At 39.7% G+C, this 16,000-nt stretch overlaps 1 protein-coding gene across 1 annotated transcript; it reads right to left on the minus strand.

Annotated features, from left to right (window-relative positions):
* Positions 1–287: 287 nt before the first annotated feature.
* LOC126375901 (cellular tumor antigen p53-like) lies at positions 288–15,638 on the minus strand. Its single transcript, XM_050022989.1, has 8 exons — positions 15,045–15,638; positions 13,122–13,201; positions 8,928–9,084; positions 7,550–7,648; positions 5,892–6,078; positions 4,332–4,569; positions 3,637–3,823; positions 288–2,979 (listed from the first exon to the last, which is right to left on the minus strand). Exons 2-8 carry the CDS (start codon positions 13,193–13,195, stop codon positions 2,815–2,817), a joined length of 1,107 nt encoding a protein of 368 aa, XP_049878946.1. The 5' UTR covers positions 13,196–13,201; positions 15,045–15,638; the 3' UTR covers positions 288–2,814.
* Between the last annotated feature and the right edge of the window lie 362 nt (positions 15,639–16,000).

Here is a 16,000-nt window from a genome sequence, read left to right on the forward strand (position 1 = left end):
TAATTGTCGAATTTGTTTGCGAATTCATGTTCGGATCATAAATGATTATCACATGCTCACTGGTGAAGGAAAACATCGTGAGGAAACCCACATTCCTGAGAAATGAATTTTCGGAGGTATGTGAGCTAATCTGTATTGGGCTGGTTTTCCCTACGTGGGTTAGAAGGTCAGACAGGCAGTGGCTTCTGTAAAAAACCGGACCTGTTAAATCTTCAGGTTAGGTGAGCGGACCCTCGTGAAAAATGGGACAGTGCTAGGGGGATGATGATATTACTTCAAAAGACACATTTAGAATTTTATGAAACTTTATTTTGCATATACAAAATAGGTTTTGGTTATTTCCTCTTCATCTTTACTTAAAAATACAAGAATAATAAAACTATTGCCATACTCTGTCAAACATAGCTGGATTAATTTGATAGCAAGGCAGATACATCTTAGTGTAAAAGAGACAAGTATCAAAGTGTAGTGTGTGTGTAGGTTAGTGTGTCTGACAGCTGTCAGATTAATAAAGCTATATTTAATGGAGCATAGGAAGGTATCTATAATTGCTTAATACACATTCATAGCACTAAAAAAACAATCAAATCCCGAAATCTACTGGAAATAGATCTTGAACTAAACATAATTCGAAATACACTACTCTGAACGTAAAAAATCCTATAAAAAAAAGGAATTATAAAATAAAGTTTCAAATAGAACTCAAAGTTATAATGCTATGTGGCGAAATCTTCGGTGGTAAACTGTTGAGTAGCTTAACTTGACCAATAGCAACTGCATATCGCGCGCGACGCGATAATAGCATCAACTCTATCGGCTAAGCGATAAATAATCCAATTCCATTGGTTCATTTTCGCGCGCAGTATGACGGTGTTACTACGGCTACAGAGATACAAAAGCCTTAAAAAGTTTTAAATTTATATGAGCGACAAATTGTCTAAAAAAATATTGAAAAATACCTGACGTTGATCATAACCTGTAGCACAGTGTCGATAATGACGGATAACATTATTTATTTTAGTATGACAACTTATACCTGTCGACTCTTGGTTTTTATATCAATTTAATAATCTCATAGAGGTACATAATCTATTAAGGCACTGAACAAATTTAAAAATTTACTTGTAACATCTATCAATTAAAGCAATTAGGAAACCACGTAAGCGCATTCAGATGTGATTTTTGTTAACACAATCTCGCAATGTTCATGCTAGTATCAATCCAGGATTAGAAGAAGTCGATTGTGATTTTACAAAAAAGCGCTCACGCAGTTTCTCTATAACGCGACGATATGTAAAATATTTTTATAATTATACAATCTTCAGTGGTACAATAAAGCCGTAATATTTAATGGAAAAAAAAAACTGGTAGGTAAAGGAGAACTTACTAAAAAACTTACAAAACTATAGCAACTTATGTTTAACCCTATTTAAAAATAAACTAAAAAAATGCTCTAAAATAAGTCTTAGGCTTCCTCATTGAATGAACAGTTTAAAATAAATTTAAGTTTCTTCAATACGAAACAAAATTTAGTAGACATTTCTTGAGCGTCTCCGCGGAAACAAACACCTTCGCCACTCTCCAATATGAGATCTGGCGACGTCGCCAATATCAAATTTGAGGTATGGCGACGTCGCCACTGACCAATTTGCAGTCTGGCGACATAGTCTGATGTCACCGGGGACATGTCGCTCGAAAAAAACCGCCTAACGGATACGAGGCTTATAAGTATCAATCAATATAGAGGTTAGAAAACCCGTCATACGGTCACGAGCATTAATATGTATACACTTTGGTACCATGTCACATTAACTTTTTTGACAAATTGAACTGTAAGTCTCACTAAATGTCAAATATGTTAGTGCGACAGAGTCCTAAAGTGGGTAGAGTGGGTACATTATATTGCTCATGACTGTACATTTGCCCAAACATATGCAACAATAATTAGTTTCACTGTAAAAAAAATAATGGTTTTTTAAACAACCCCTGTGAACCACACATCCCATATCGTAGAATATGGCCCTATCTACTAAATAAGTGTATTTCTTAATACCAATGTCATAACATTTGTACTAAATCGGTATTTTCCATTTCAAATCAATCCCGACTTGAGGCCGACGTTGCTTTTATTCTTACGTCATATTATTCAAACTTTAACAAGTATTCAGTCACATAACTGACTATCTAGAGCTTTTTCATAGCAAACAGCCTATATAACCATACATATAGTAGAAATTGATGGGGTTGGTAATCCACCTCACAATCCACACGATAGAAGTAGAAGAGTAGAAATTACCCATCATTACAGACAATCCACCTTCTTGAAGAGTCAACTTACGAATTGGTGCGGGGTAGAGAGTTACCGTTCTATAACGTAACATCAGCCTACGCCCCAGTGCTGGACACAGGCCTCCCCTAAATCAACCTCAGGGGACCGGGTTCGATTCCCGATGGGGACATTGTCGAAACCACTTTGTGAGACCGTCCTTTGTGGGGACTTTGCAGGATTGAATCACCTGCAGTGGTTGCTTCCCTTTAGATACGGGTTTGCTGGCCAGGGTGGACCAGTCTTGTTGATTATCCCCCCCATTTCGGCGCCCGGTGCGGTCGAACCGTTCGCACCGCCCTAAGGCCGACGCTAATCACCTCATTGTCTCAATAAACAATAATGTAAAAACACCTTCACTAGCCCGCAGTGGCGCAGCGTGGTGGAGTATTCTCTATAAGGTTCCATACATAGTACTATTCTTTGACTTGAAATTGATATAGGCTGTTTAATGCTCCTGTCAGTTTGTGCTATAGCTTAGCGCATATTTATGACTTCTTAAGTTTCTCTATCTGGCTCTTGAGGTTGGCTATGCACTTGTTGTAGTTTTCGGTGGCTTGCGGGTCGTTGCGTTTGAAGCTAGCTGCCTGCTCCATCATGCTGACCATCACTTCAAGTCCTGTCACCGCTGTCTTCGTCCCGATCACTTGCAGCTTCAAAAATAAATATAAATATGATTAGGTAAGGTGGTAGAGTGACGCGTGCGTACATCGCGGGGTTGACCGAGCGACTAACGCGCTTCTTTGACCTTGAAACTAGAGTAACCACATATTTGTTTTGTTCTGGACAAAATATTTAGAATCGTTTTTTTGATAAACGTATTTTACACGTACTTGTGAGTAACTTGTAGCTTGTGACAGTGTAGGCTTATAAGTTTGATGATAAACACGGCATCGGTCGACAATACTGTCACGGACAAGCGCCATCTAGCGCATATTTTAGGAACCAATTAGTTCGTTTCGTTCGTTTGTTCTTATCTCATTGTCAAGATATTTGAAAACGTAACGTAGTAACCAAAAAATCTAACAGATGTCGCTAATAAATCATGACGCCAACGTCTTTTCAATTTCCGTTCCCGATTCATATTACTACAGACCAATTTATACAAATTTTCGATACCTATTTCTTCAAATACCCTGGGCGTTGCAAATGACGGCGGCGGTGACCACTCACCATCAGGGCCGCCAGCCTGTTTGCTGGTAAAGCTAAGCCATAGTAGTGATAAGCTTGCCTGTACTATCTGTTTTCTTTGTATGTTTCTTGTCTGTTTTATTGTGTACAAATAAATAAATAAAGAAAAAGATGGTTACCGCGGGCAGGGTGAGGGCGACCGCGGCGTCGTCGTCAGCCCGCGGGCGCTTGCCCCGGGGCGGCGCGTCGTGCGGCGCGCGGCGCTTGCCCCGGGCGGCGCCCTCGGCCTCCTCGTCGCGGCTGATGTCGCGCCGCGGGCACGCGCACACGCGCGCGCCCACCGCCTGCCGCCCGTACACGTGCCCGCTGCGACCACAAGGGTTGGTAAAAAAAAAAACACACAAAACAAAAGAACGGGGGAAGTCCGTCTACGGTCTTGTAGTTTACTGGCTCCGAGCAAACAGGGGGATGGTACCGCATACCGGACTTGCACCAATTTGTGTCCTCGGCGGTCCAGTGGCTGAGCGTTGGTCGCGGGTTCGAATCCCAGTGGGGACATTCTCGAAATCGACAATTTCATACATTTCGTACATAAGACCTAGAATCGTGAAGTTTGGCGAGAAGGAAGGTCTTACAGCACAAGTAAAGAAAAAAACAACGAAAATCGTAAAATAGTAGTTTCATGACAAAAAGTTTGCACTTGACCGGTTTTATGCATTGTACGGTCACGAGCAGTAATATGTAAACACTTTGGTACCATGTCACATTAACTTTTTTGACAAATTGAACTGTAAGTCTCACTAAATGTCAAATATGTTAGAGCGACAGAGTCCTAAAGTGGGTACATTATATTGCTCATGACTGTACAACTTACCTGGCATCCTCAAGAGTGAATATGACATCGATGGCGCGTCTATTGATGCCGTTCGAGCAACTGTTCTTGCAGACGAACTGGTACGCGTGGCCCGCCGCCCCCGCCGCCCCGGGGGGCAGCTCCACCAGCACTGACAGCCACGAGTCGGCCTCGTCGGCGCGGCCGCAGTAGTACACCCCGCGGGTGCCCTTCTCACGCGCCGAGTGGAGAACATTCTTCACTATTTCCTGGCTTATCCCTGCAAAAGATACATAACATATGCTCACGACTGTATCTCAATCAGGGTAGTCAGAGGCACATCCACCACAAGATGAACTAAGTACCCACACCTCACCGAGCTCTCTGTTAGACCAACGTGATAGGTGACCCGTATCGCCGTCTGTAATGGTCGAGCCACCTGTGTTAGTGAAAACTGCACTTAAGATAAATTAATAACTCATTGGTGCAAGTGCGTTACTGAGATTCCCGGCGCTCCCCGTTTGAGAAGAAAGCTGGTGAACCACAATGATTCACACACAGTGACACACATAAGTGAAGAGATACATAGATCGATATAAAGAATATATAAAGTAATACTTTACCAGATAGAGTGAGAAACAGTGTGATAAGACAAGAGATGTGGTGTAAAAGACGATATAGTGACTAGGATTGAGAAGGGAATGTTAGGTTGGTTTGGACACGTTGAGCGGATGAAGGATAATAGAATTGCAAAAGCGGTATATAAAGCGAAAGTTGATGGTAGGGTTGGCAGAGGAAGACCGAGAAGGACTTACGATGATCAAATTGGAGATGTCCTTAGAAAAGGTTCAATACGATCTACTCTCAACCGGCGTGCGTGTATGAAGCGATTGATGAGTGTGGAGGAGGCAAGAGAAGTGTGTCAGGATCGAAGCAAATGGAATTCTATAGTCTCTGCTTACCCCGGTGGGAAATAGGCGTAAGTTTATGTATGTACTTTACCAGCAGGTATTTAATTAATCTTAGCATTAATTGGCCCCGATTTATTGATGATAATTATTTTAAGTTATACCTGTCATTTTCTTATCCGCCGAAAAGGGACAGGGGATAAATCGGCACGCGCGTTTTGTATGTCACTTACCGGTACGCCAAGTTATTTACGAAACGGCATAAGTGGGTAGCTTAGACAAATACCGACATAAAATTAATAACTATAACTTGTTTTTTCATTTTAGTGTACGCGATTATTTTGCTATTGTGATAACTGTGCGTGTGGTGCTTTTTTTTATAATATCGATATTTAGATTATTTAGGGGGCCATAATCGATTAACCGAATATTCGGCAGCACTACCATTTATTGTATGGCTATTGTCTATTATTATTATCTAATCTAGTATTGGTGAAAACCTGTAATTGGCTCTCAGTTGCTCATTAAGTCGATATAGTTTTGTAAGCTGTTGGCTTTCTATGTAATAAATAAATAAACTATACTCTCGGGGAGTCTCATATCCCTGTTTTAAACGTGGTAAGAACCCATTATTATGTGTATTAATTATGATAATAACCGCATAAACCTAAAACAATGTTTAAACTATACTGACCAGTATTGGTAACTTCGTGCGTGTGTTGCGTGCATCGCTCCACCCTCTTCTCAGCCTGGGACTCGTCGGAGAACACGACGACACTGCGCACGTACAGCGGCGCAGGCGCACGACCCGCGGCCCAGCGGTACGTCACAGAGAAGTTCGTTTTCATATCCACGTAGATGCGGTTGAGGATGGCCGAGTACTGGACAGCAAGGGTCAAGGCATAAAGAATAATACTACGTATAGAACGGCAACTCTCCGCTCCCCACCAGCGACTGAACTAGGTTTACCTCACCCCCTCGGTCTTTAGTCTTCAGTAGTATGGGCGTCAGACATCACACACACAGTTGCGCGTGTACGATAACGTCAATGAGTAGTGTCTGTGTAAAACGAGATGTTTTGTATGAAGTGTCCGGGGTGTGGTCAAAATATAGAATAAAGTAACATAAGTCCAAGACGATATCCCAACTGGTGTCAGAGGAACAGTCACGAGCATTAATATACACTTTGGTACCATGTCACATTAACTTTTTTGACAAATTGAACTGCAAGTCTCACTAAATGTCAAATATGTTAGTGCGACAGAGTCCTAAAGTGGGTACATTATATTGCTCATGACTGTACATCTATTGCAAGATGACCTAAGTACCCACACTTCACCGAGCTTTCTGTTAGACCAACCTGATAGGTATAGCCGACTATAATGGTCGAGTCAACAACAAGAAACGGTGTTAACAACTCACTGGTAAGTAAGTGCTAACTAAATGGTATTAGAATAAAGAATAATGCTATATGTATAGATCGGTAACTCTCTTCCCCCCCCCCCCCCCCGCACCAATTCACATCGGACGCCGATATCACCCCCTCCCGTAGGTTTTATTTTACACGTCTCAAATTACAATCGATCTTTTCTCGTGTGGGTTGTGTTGTGGATTACCAACGTCATCAACCTTGGTGTCAGGGTTACTATTGAGCCGCCAAAGGCCCCTGACATGACTCATGTAACGACTACTTACATCAGTAAGTAGTAACTAGGACTAACGGCTCAACGTCAATTCCGAAGCACGGATCATCTTACTTTCGAACAATTAGGTGATCAGCCTGTAATGTCCTAACCAAACTAGGGATCACAAAGTAATTTTTGTGATATTTCCCCATCGGGATTCGACGCCGGGACCTCCGGATCGTGAGCCTAACGCTCAACCTCTGCACCACAGAGACTATTTATTACAATCGTTAGTATCGATATAATCGATTATATCTAACAATTACATACATAAACTGCCTATATACATCCCGCTGCTGGGCACAGGCCTCCCCTCAATCAACCGGAGGGGGTATGGAGCATAATCCACCACGCTGCTCCACTGCGGGTTGGTGGAGGTGTTTTTACGGCTAATAGCCGGGACCAACGGCTTAACGTGCCCTCCGAAGCACGGAGTCATCTTACTTTTTCGGACAATCAGGTGATTCAAGCCTGAAAAGTCAAGTCAAAAGTCCTTACCAAACAAAGGACAGTCTCACAAAGTGATTTCGACAATGTCCCCATCGGGAATCGAACCCGGACCTCCAGATCGTGAGCCTAACGCTCTAACCACTAGACCACGGAGGCTGATCTCTAACAATTATTCGATTATAATGGCACTAACTACTTGGTCGGACAGTATACGCACCAGGTATTTTCGTTTGTGCGTGTCTGAGGCGTTGATCTCAACTTGGAAGTCCAGCTCGCCTGCGAACACCGCACGCTCCGGCGGCCCGCGCGGGGATACCTGCAATACACAACATAACAACTTCACGCCTGTATCCCCGAAGGACAGAGGCATTGATTTACCACTACCGCAGATACAGTGCTTGATAGCTATACTAAACAAGCGCCAAGTTTTGGCCGCATTTTTGTATTATACTATGATAACATGCACAATGTCATTACTTATTAAAAATATGATGTTCCATCCTTCTTTTTCGCTTTGAGCTTCTATTTTTGCAAGTTCTTACCACGCACTTCCACGTGTTGCCAGTTCGGCGCCTAATCGCGCCCTGAGGTAAAGTACTGTCAACGTCGCTATATTAACAGTAACTTAGATATTAGATATTTTGTTTTATTTAACTTCACTATCATAAACAAGCAGTTTTTCATCGTTTTCAGACATCCTAACTTTCCGAAAATTTCGGGATCTCCAATTTGCAATCTCGAGTCGGGATTGCATTTCCTAAACTCAACGAAACGACTGAGTTTGAAATCATGTTTAAATGGACCTCATAGGGGGCGAGGCTACTGCCAATAACCGGGGCCAATCCTGGAAACCATGTGAATTATCCATGAACCAAACATGAATTCATACTCATAAACTGCCTATATACGTCCCACTGCTGGGCACAGGCCTCCCCTCAATTAACCGGAGGGGGTATGGAGCATACTCCACCACGCTGCTCCACTGCGGGTTGGTGGAGGTGTTTTTACGGCTAATAGCCGGGACCAACGGCTTAACGTGCCTTCCGAAGCACGGAATCATCTTACTTTTTCGGACAATCAGGTGATTCAAGCCTGAAAAGTCCTTACCAAACAAAGGACAGTCTCACAAAGTGATTTCGACAATGTCCCCATCGGGAATCGAACCCGGACCTCCAGATCTTGAGCCTAACGCTCTAACCACTAGACCACAGAGGCTGTTAAATGGAATTCATACTCACAAAGCCGAATTCAGTAGTTTAGATAATAAAGAGTAATACTACATATAGAACGGAAGCTCTCCGCCCCGCACTAATTCCGGACGCCAACCTCACCCCCTCTGGGTCTTAGTCTTAAAGGGCCGTTAGCTGCTAAGGAGTAAAGAGGTGCGCGCGCTGTCTGTCTTGCTCGAGCTTACGCGTTAGTTGGAAAGAATGAGATTTTTGTACAGAGTGTCTGGGCTGTGTGTATATTTTCTATACACAAACACACACACACACAAAACAAAATCAAACACACAAAATCAGCTGTCGTATGGTGTATAAGGTCAAAGACAAGACCTCGGCATGAGCAGCTAAAGGCCTCTAATAAAAACATACCGGTGTGAACTTTGGTGTGACCAGCTCGAACTTGGTGTTTGCATCTATCGTATCCTCAAGTTCTGCAGGCAGTAGCAACATGTCGGTAGCCGGCAAGCCCCCTTGAGGCATAAGCTGCATCAGATCATTCATTATGAAATCCTGAGACGCGGGCAATCTGGAAATTAAAAAATAAACATAAGCGAAGCGCCTTAACGCCTTAGCGCCGAAGGGGCTTATCGATTCGTGCTTACGGGTAAAAGAGAGGTCACTATAAACATTACTTAAGAGGGAAAGTGACAGCCAATAGTGGCATTATGAGATCCTTAACCTATGCTAGTACTTAGTGTTCTAATCCCAAAACCCTTGCCCAGGGATACGGGTGAAGACCTCAACAGTTGCAGAGGCGGAGATGGGAGCCATCGGTACGGCAATGCAGGACGGAAGGGGCGCGTGACAGAGGGCAGCAGCAACTATCAATACTATTCAGAGGCGGAGGACAGGAGTCCTAGTACGGCTTTGAAATAGACTACTCTGGGCGCCATCCCACTCGCGTCAGACAGAGTACTGCGGGGTGGAAGGCAAGAGGGAAACCACTGCCCTATCATTCACTAAAAAGTAGCATGAAGAATGCTGCACCGACAAGAGTGTGGCTCTTAAATTAGTGATGATGAATCTGTGCTATCACCTGTCACCATATATGGCACCCATCATAAAAGTGCCTACAAGCTTTATTGTGATCACTTGTGGCTCCACACCTACCCAAATCCGCGTAAGTGCGAAAATGACACAGACAATATCCGCGCCTCTCCCTTACTCCTTAGTGGCTTACAGCCATTTTGACTAAAGTAGGACCCAACTTGGAGACAATATTAACTGGTATGGTTTGGGCAAGTGATCAGCATGGCTCTAACTATTTATTTATTTATCTAATAATTCCAACTATAAATTACCATACAGGCATATGCCCAAGGCGGTAACTTAGACACGTAAGTTAATATAAACTTAAATTATTACTTCAATATTTACAGTATTATATTATATAAAGCTACATTATACCTATATATCTAGTTACTAAACTTATCAAATGTCTTACCTATTATCACTACTCGCTCTGCCCGCCCTAATACGGATGATGGCGAGTATTCTTGTACATAGTTAATACCTATCTACCTGTTTTCAAAATCAAGGTAAACAACCTCAAACTTATCATTTGTCTAACTATTGCATCATGTTTACTTTATGTAATTAATGTTATCACATGGTCTACTGGAGTAATGGGAAAATAGGTAATATCACGTTACACTCCCACTCAAGCAATAATCTTGCTTCCTGGGGTTGCCTCAAAACTTTATGTTGTTGAAAACAAGAAATAATCACTTTTAATAATTTTTATTATAAATGAAAGAAAAACACTTGTTGTGCCGACCCTACTTATTGGAAAGGGCCAGAGGGTGACAGTCTCTGAGATACATCGCAATCTGATGTTTTTAAGGTGATTCGTTTTCCATACAAAAGTTGATGCAGTGCTACAGGAAAACGGATAGAGGAATATTGTTATAAAACCGATAAATAGTAATATTTTGGTGTATTATTTTCGCAAACTAACAAAAAATTAGGGTCCGAATACGAGAAGTACCATATTTCAGACCCTCAATTTTGATCAATTCTACATTTGTAGTGGTGCAGATTACAGTGTATTTGCTGAGCGTGTAGAGGTGTCAATGTTAGTTTGTGTGCGTGATAGTTTTTTTTTTTAAAGGCTTTGACTACTTGACAAGTGTAATAGAATGTCAGTGACAATTTATAAAGAGATTTTGTATGAAGAGAATAAATATAAATAAAAAACTAAAAATACTACAATCTGAGAAAAGGAATATTGGAAAAATATTTTTGTAATAACGTATCTTATTTAAACATTTTTAAATAATGGGTAAATACCGTGTTTTAAAAGAGGACATATATTATAATAAAAAATCAATACATAAAATGAAATGGCTGTATGGGCATAGTCCCCTTTGCCTTACCCTTCGGGGAAAACCAAATCAAAAAAGAAGTTGTTGCATTTGCCGGCCTAAATAGTAGTCATTTATAATTAATTGTTTTTCCATCCAACATACAGATTTATTTATATTCTCTTTGCCGCGGACTTTTTGGTGGGACCGGGAACGGGAAGGTTGCTTTCTTCATTGAATAATCTAAATAATCAATACAAAGTGGTGTTTTGTGGTTAATGATCACATTAGTCGGAAAACATTCCCGATAGTATTATTAAATCGGAATATTCAATAAACAAAGTGTACCTATCTATTTTCGCTTTGCGCCAACAAGCCGCTTACTTCGTTTGGGGTTCGGAGTAGGAGTCTGCTCCGAGGGTGGGGGCTTAGGTTTCATCATTTCATTAATCATCATCAAGAAAAAAAAAACACAAGACATGGCTGTATGTTCATAGTTCCCTTTGCCTTGCCCTTTGGGAAAAAAAATAAGATAAATTTTGAAATTCTTATGTATAATAAACAAACATCACAGACATCATGACAGATCTAAAACTAAATAAAATCTTTTTTCTTTTTTCTATTTGACTTATTTATGAATTTTAATCAAGAAAACGTGATAATAAGTTCGACAGCAACCAGTTCAAGTCCCCGAAACAGCCCATTTCAGGCCGCGTATATATGGAAATACTACTTCAATACGTCCCAGCCTCGTCTTTTTTTAACGTCCTCGTTATAAAAAGACGTCCTAACCTGAACTAACTAACCTAACAATAAACACCACGCGTAAATATAAGTATGTCCAGAAATGCGCTGTGAGTCGTCTGGACTGGGCGCGAAAACAACATAGAATTCGATTAGGTGCTAAGTGTCCCGCATGCTATCACCAGCTGTCACTGACATACGTATGAAGTCCCGCGGATTTTATTGGAACTAAATGACAAGTCATAATAATAATTATATGCGGATACTGCGACATCAGCGCCGTGCTTGCGGGACGTCCTGAAGCGCTATTACATCTTTCAAACGCGATGCGACAAAGTTTGAACCTACGCAATTTAGGAAAAATCTACCTTATTATTACTGTACTGTGATCGTTATTTGTAAAATCATACAATACATTTACACAATTCTTTATACACAATATAATTATTATGACATATTGTGGACTTTTCGGTATACCTACAAAAAAGGAACAATTCAACCATACGTTGTTTTGTTATATCTCAATGGGCTCAGGCAGCGTTTTCGCCGAAAGCTCCAAGTCGGCTATATTTGTAACGATAATTATGTTTGACATTCATCATCATTTTTGAACCATTTTATACAAAAAAAATACTTGTATAAATTATAAACCCTAAAGCACGCCCATGAATCACTCTACTCATTGGTGAAAACCGTATGAAAATCCGTTCAGTAGTTTTTTAGTTAGCCGCATGTTCACTGATGCGATTAATGCCTGTTAGAATTTTACAAAATAAAAAATACGGAAATTACGGAAGGTACTTTAGTGCAAAGTAAATTATTGTATACTTAATTATAATATTATTGGTAAAAGTGATACTTTTTGAAAATTCCGTAACAAATAGACGGGTTCGCCAAATTCAATTGTAAAAAAAAATACAAAAAGTAAAAACAATTAAAACATGCAGTTGGGTTTGAACCGTGAACCTTAAGAATGGCGGCTACTGCTTTACCAAATGCGCCATTTAGAAGTTAGAAGTAGATTTCAAATTATGCATCTCTTTTAATAGCTAACCTAGTTCGCATGTGTGTGTGACAGCTTCGTGTTTGTACACAAATTGAAATGACACCAACTTTTGATGCAATGTTTCAATATGATATCTTCAGTAAATACTTCAAAATTGTAGCTTAACTTAAAGATAATGTATGTAAGATTTCGCCACCTAACATTTCACTGGGTCAGAACTCAACACTAAACGAATAAATGGAAAAAAATACGAAAACTGCAGAAGTAACGCCATCTACTGACGCAGCGTTACCTAGCTGACTGAAACACATCACCTTAACATAAAAGTATTTGTTATTACTTTATTGCACAAACAGGAAAATACAAAACTAAAGAGAAATAGAATGAGTACAATAGGCTGCTTTATTGCTAAGTAGCAATCTCTTCCAGGCAACCTATAAGTAGAGACATTTAATATTATATTAATATAGTGGGATAGTGCAGCATGTGAACACTTAATGGATAACTTACATGTACTCCAAATTGGAATTGGGACTATATTCTTCATTGCCCAATAGCGGGGCGTATTCCTCTTGCTTGAACATTTTCACCTGAAACGATGAAGACATAAATACATAGTAATTTAGCGTACATGTTTAGAAACCCACATACACTTAACATAATACAAATTGTATGCAATTCCAACAATACTAGATACATATGGGTCAAATTGATAACCTCTTTCATTTTTGAAGTTGGTTAACATACAGCTGGCGAGAGACAGGGATAAGTGGAAAGAGCTGGAGGAGGCCTTTGTCAAAAGACCAATGGACGAAGAACATAATTAAACACATTTTTTTAAATATTAAGTATAAGCTTGTTACAATTAGTTCATAATAAAGGCTATATCTATCTATCTATCTATCTAACATACAGCTGAACCGGGAGGAAATAAAAAACAGAACACATTTTATTGCCTGTCTTCAAGGATGTCTCTCAAAAAGCTACAGAAGGATTGTGTATTTTCCAACAACTTTTTTGGTAAGGGTTTTAATGGTTGGTGACCAACGTCGCCAACTCTGGTATCAGGGGTATTATGAACATGGTCCCATATAACTTTCTAACATGATGGACCAAAGGTAGGTGGGCTTTACCACCTTAAGACTTGGTAAGTTGTCTTTTGATTACTCTTGCTCTGCTCACCTCGATGGGGAGTTTGGATGTGAGTTTATAATAGATAGATACATAGGTACATTTCTAGAAATGCCTACTATCAAGGAGGTAATTGTAACAATAAAAAATACACTGTTAAACTCAAAAGTCACACTAACCAGCTAGCTACAATTGAATCTATCAAAACTAGAGTTGCCACAAATAGTGATTTAGCCGAATGCCGAATACCGAATATTCGCCAATGCTGTCGGCCGAAACGCCGAATATTCGGCCGCTGAATGTTCAGCGGCACAGTAAACATCCTAGTTGAGTGCGTAAACAATACAATAAGTCACAATCTGTCTCCCTCGTTGTGATGCATACGGGAGCACAGGGGGGTGTGTGACTGTTTATTTCAATGAAGGACTTTCCAGGCTATGTTCCCGAAAATAAATAAAGATGGCACTGTTCAGAGTTTCTTAGGTACATAATTATTCAAAAATAAGATTATGTTGCTTGATATTTGGTTCAGATTATGTATAGAATTAAGTTGCTACCTATATTTCTTCACTTTATTTTGATCAGAATAATAATGGAAGATGTATCGTACCTGGGTGTAATAAATAACAAAGGTCATCAGTCATACCCAAAAACAAAGATATAAAGATGCATATGTCCGTTATCCAAGATATTAGAAGGTTAAACGAAGGCAACTCTGCGCATTCCCATCTATATTATTTGGAGAACATAACCTGGAAAGTCCTTCAATGACAGCGAAACATCTGATGAAGACAAGTCAACGGCTAATAAAAAAAATTATGTGGATTATGGAATGTCTCACATAATGGGCATATTGTGCATAACAGACTGGTAACAGGTACTCATATGTTAGACCTCCATTACCATAAGTGGTTGCTAGTTGTCTTCTAACAACTTGTGGCTTTTCCTTCCTGAATAGACTTGGTGAATTGTATGTAATTCTGTTTCTCTCATACTTTACAAACAAAACCTCGGTTTATGTGTGTGAATAGGCGACAGGAAAAGGAACCTTATCTACACTTTATCCATTTCCTGAGGCACATGGATGAAAAAAATGTCGCAATTTACTCTTGTGTTTGTATTTAACTGCATGGAAAGCTTGATCCTCATGTTTACTTATCATATAAAATCAAAAGTTCGTAAACTTTAGCAGTAAATTTCTAAATCTTCAAATTTTCAAAACTGTAATGTTCAGAAAAACATGAATTATATTCTCGAGATTCTTGGGCATAACCGTTTGAAAATATTCTTAATATAACTTACCCATAAAATATTTAAACACTTAGCACGATGATTAAATAAATGTTACAATAAAATGTATCTAAAATTAGATAGAATTTGTTATATATTAGAAAAGATAAAGTAATTCAAAAGAATCTCCACCACTTGTTCACCACAGCACCTGAGTGAGGCACCGCATCGAAAATAGCGATGGGCGTTATTAACCATAACTGGTTATATATGCAGTTACGAGCTCGAACAGTGATCACTCGTTTTCCACTACAACAAAAACTAGTGATATTCATAACGCCATTTAAACGATCGAAATAGGCATCAGTCTTCAATAACTCTTTTAATCACAACGCCATAAAGTTAAATCGAATTCACTCTTATGTTTAAGGCATAGCGTCGATGTTTGGCTACTTTCACTACTCACGCAAAATCACTGGTTTTACAATATTCGTAATGACAAGTATACTGCTACCTAACCAAACGATTTTACGTTACAATTATCACGTTTGCTTCAGAACGTTGTGAAAATAACTAGTTATAAAAATCACTAGTTAAGAAACTAGTTATTGGAAATCACATAACGCTTACGTTACGTTATCTCAAAAACCGATAACGACCCATCGCTAATCGAAAACGAAAACCGCGAATATAAAAAAAATATTTGCTTCTTTGATGCGAGAAAGAGAAAACTTAATGATAATTGCATTGCATTGTTGTTATGTGAAAGAGATAGGCTTCAAAAGTCATCCATAAAAAATGTTTACGTTCTTTTTTTTTTAATGTTTTGATACGCGCATTTATTTAGCTTGCTAACTTGCTACGAGCGTTTTTTAAAACGCCCGTTTGTCCTATTCGAGAATGTAAATCGCCAATCGGTCTATCTCGTTCATTAAAACTTCGTTAAAAAGAGATGGGAATGTGTCAGCTTCTTTTAAAATGTATGCGTTTATAAGGATAGCTATAATCTAAAATTAATGAAATTAAAT

Source organism: Pectinophora gossypiella, chromosome 20 (assembly GCF_024362695.1).
Source record: "Pectinophora gossypiella chromosome 20, ilPecGoss1.1, whole genome shotgun sequence".
In the NCBI taxonomy this organism is placed as follows: domain Eukaryota; kingdom Metazoa; phylum Arthropoda; class Insecta; order Lepidoptera; family Gelechiidae; genus Pectinophora; species Pectinophora gossypiella.

What these genes read in the sequence shown, in the direction of transcription:
- LOC126375901 (XM_050022989.1), bottom strand. Translation starts at nt 13,195, where the DNA reads ATGTTCAAGCAAGAGGAATACGCCCCGCTATTGGGCAATGAAGAATAT. An exon ending in AATTCCAATTTGGAGTACAT is followed by an intron (nt 9,085 to 13,121) that starts GTAAGTTATCCA and finishes TTTAATTTCCAG; the next exon opens with ATTGCCCGCGTCTCAGGATT. An exon ending in TTCACTCTTGAGGATGCCAG is followed by an intron (nt 3,824 to 4,331) that starts GTAAGTTGTACA and finishes TTGTGGTCGCAG; the next exon opens with CGGGCACGTGTACGGGCGGC.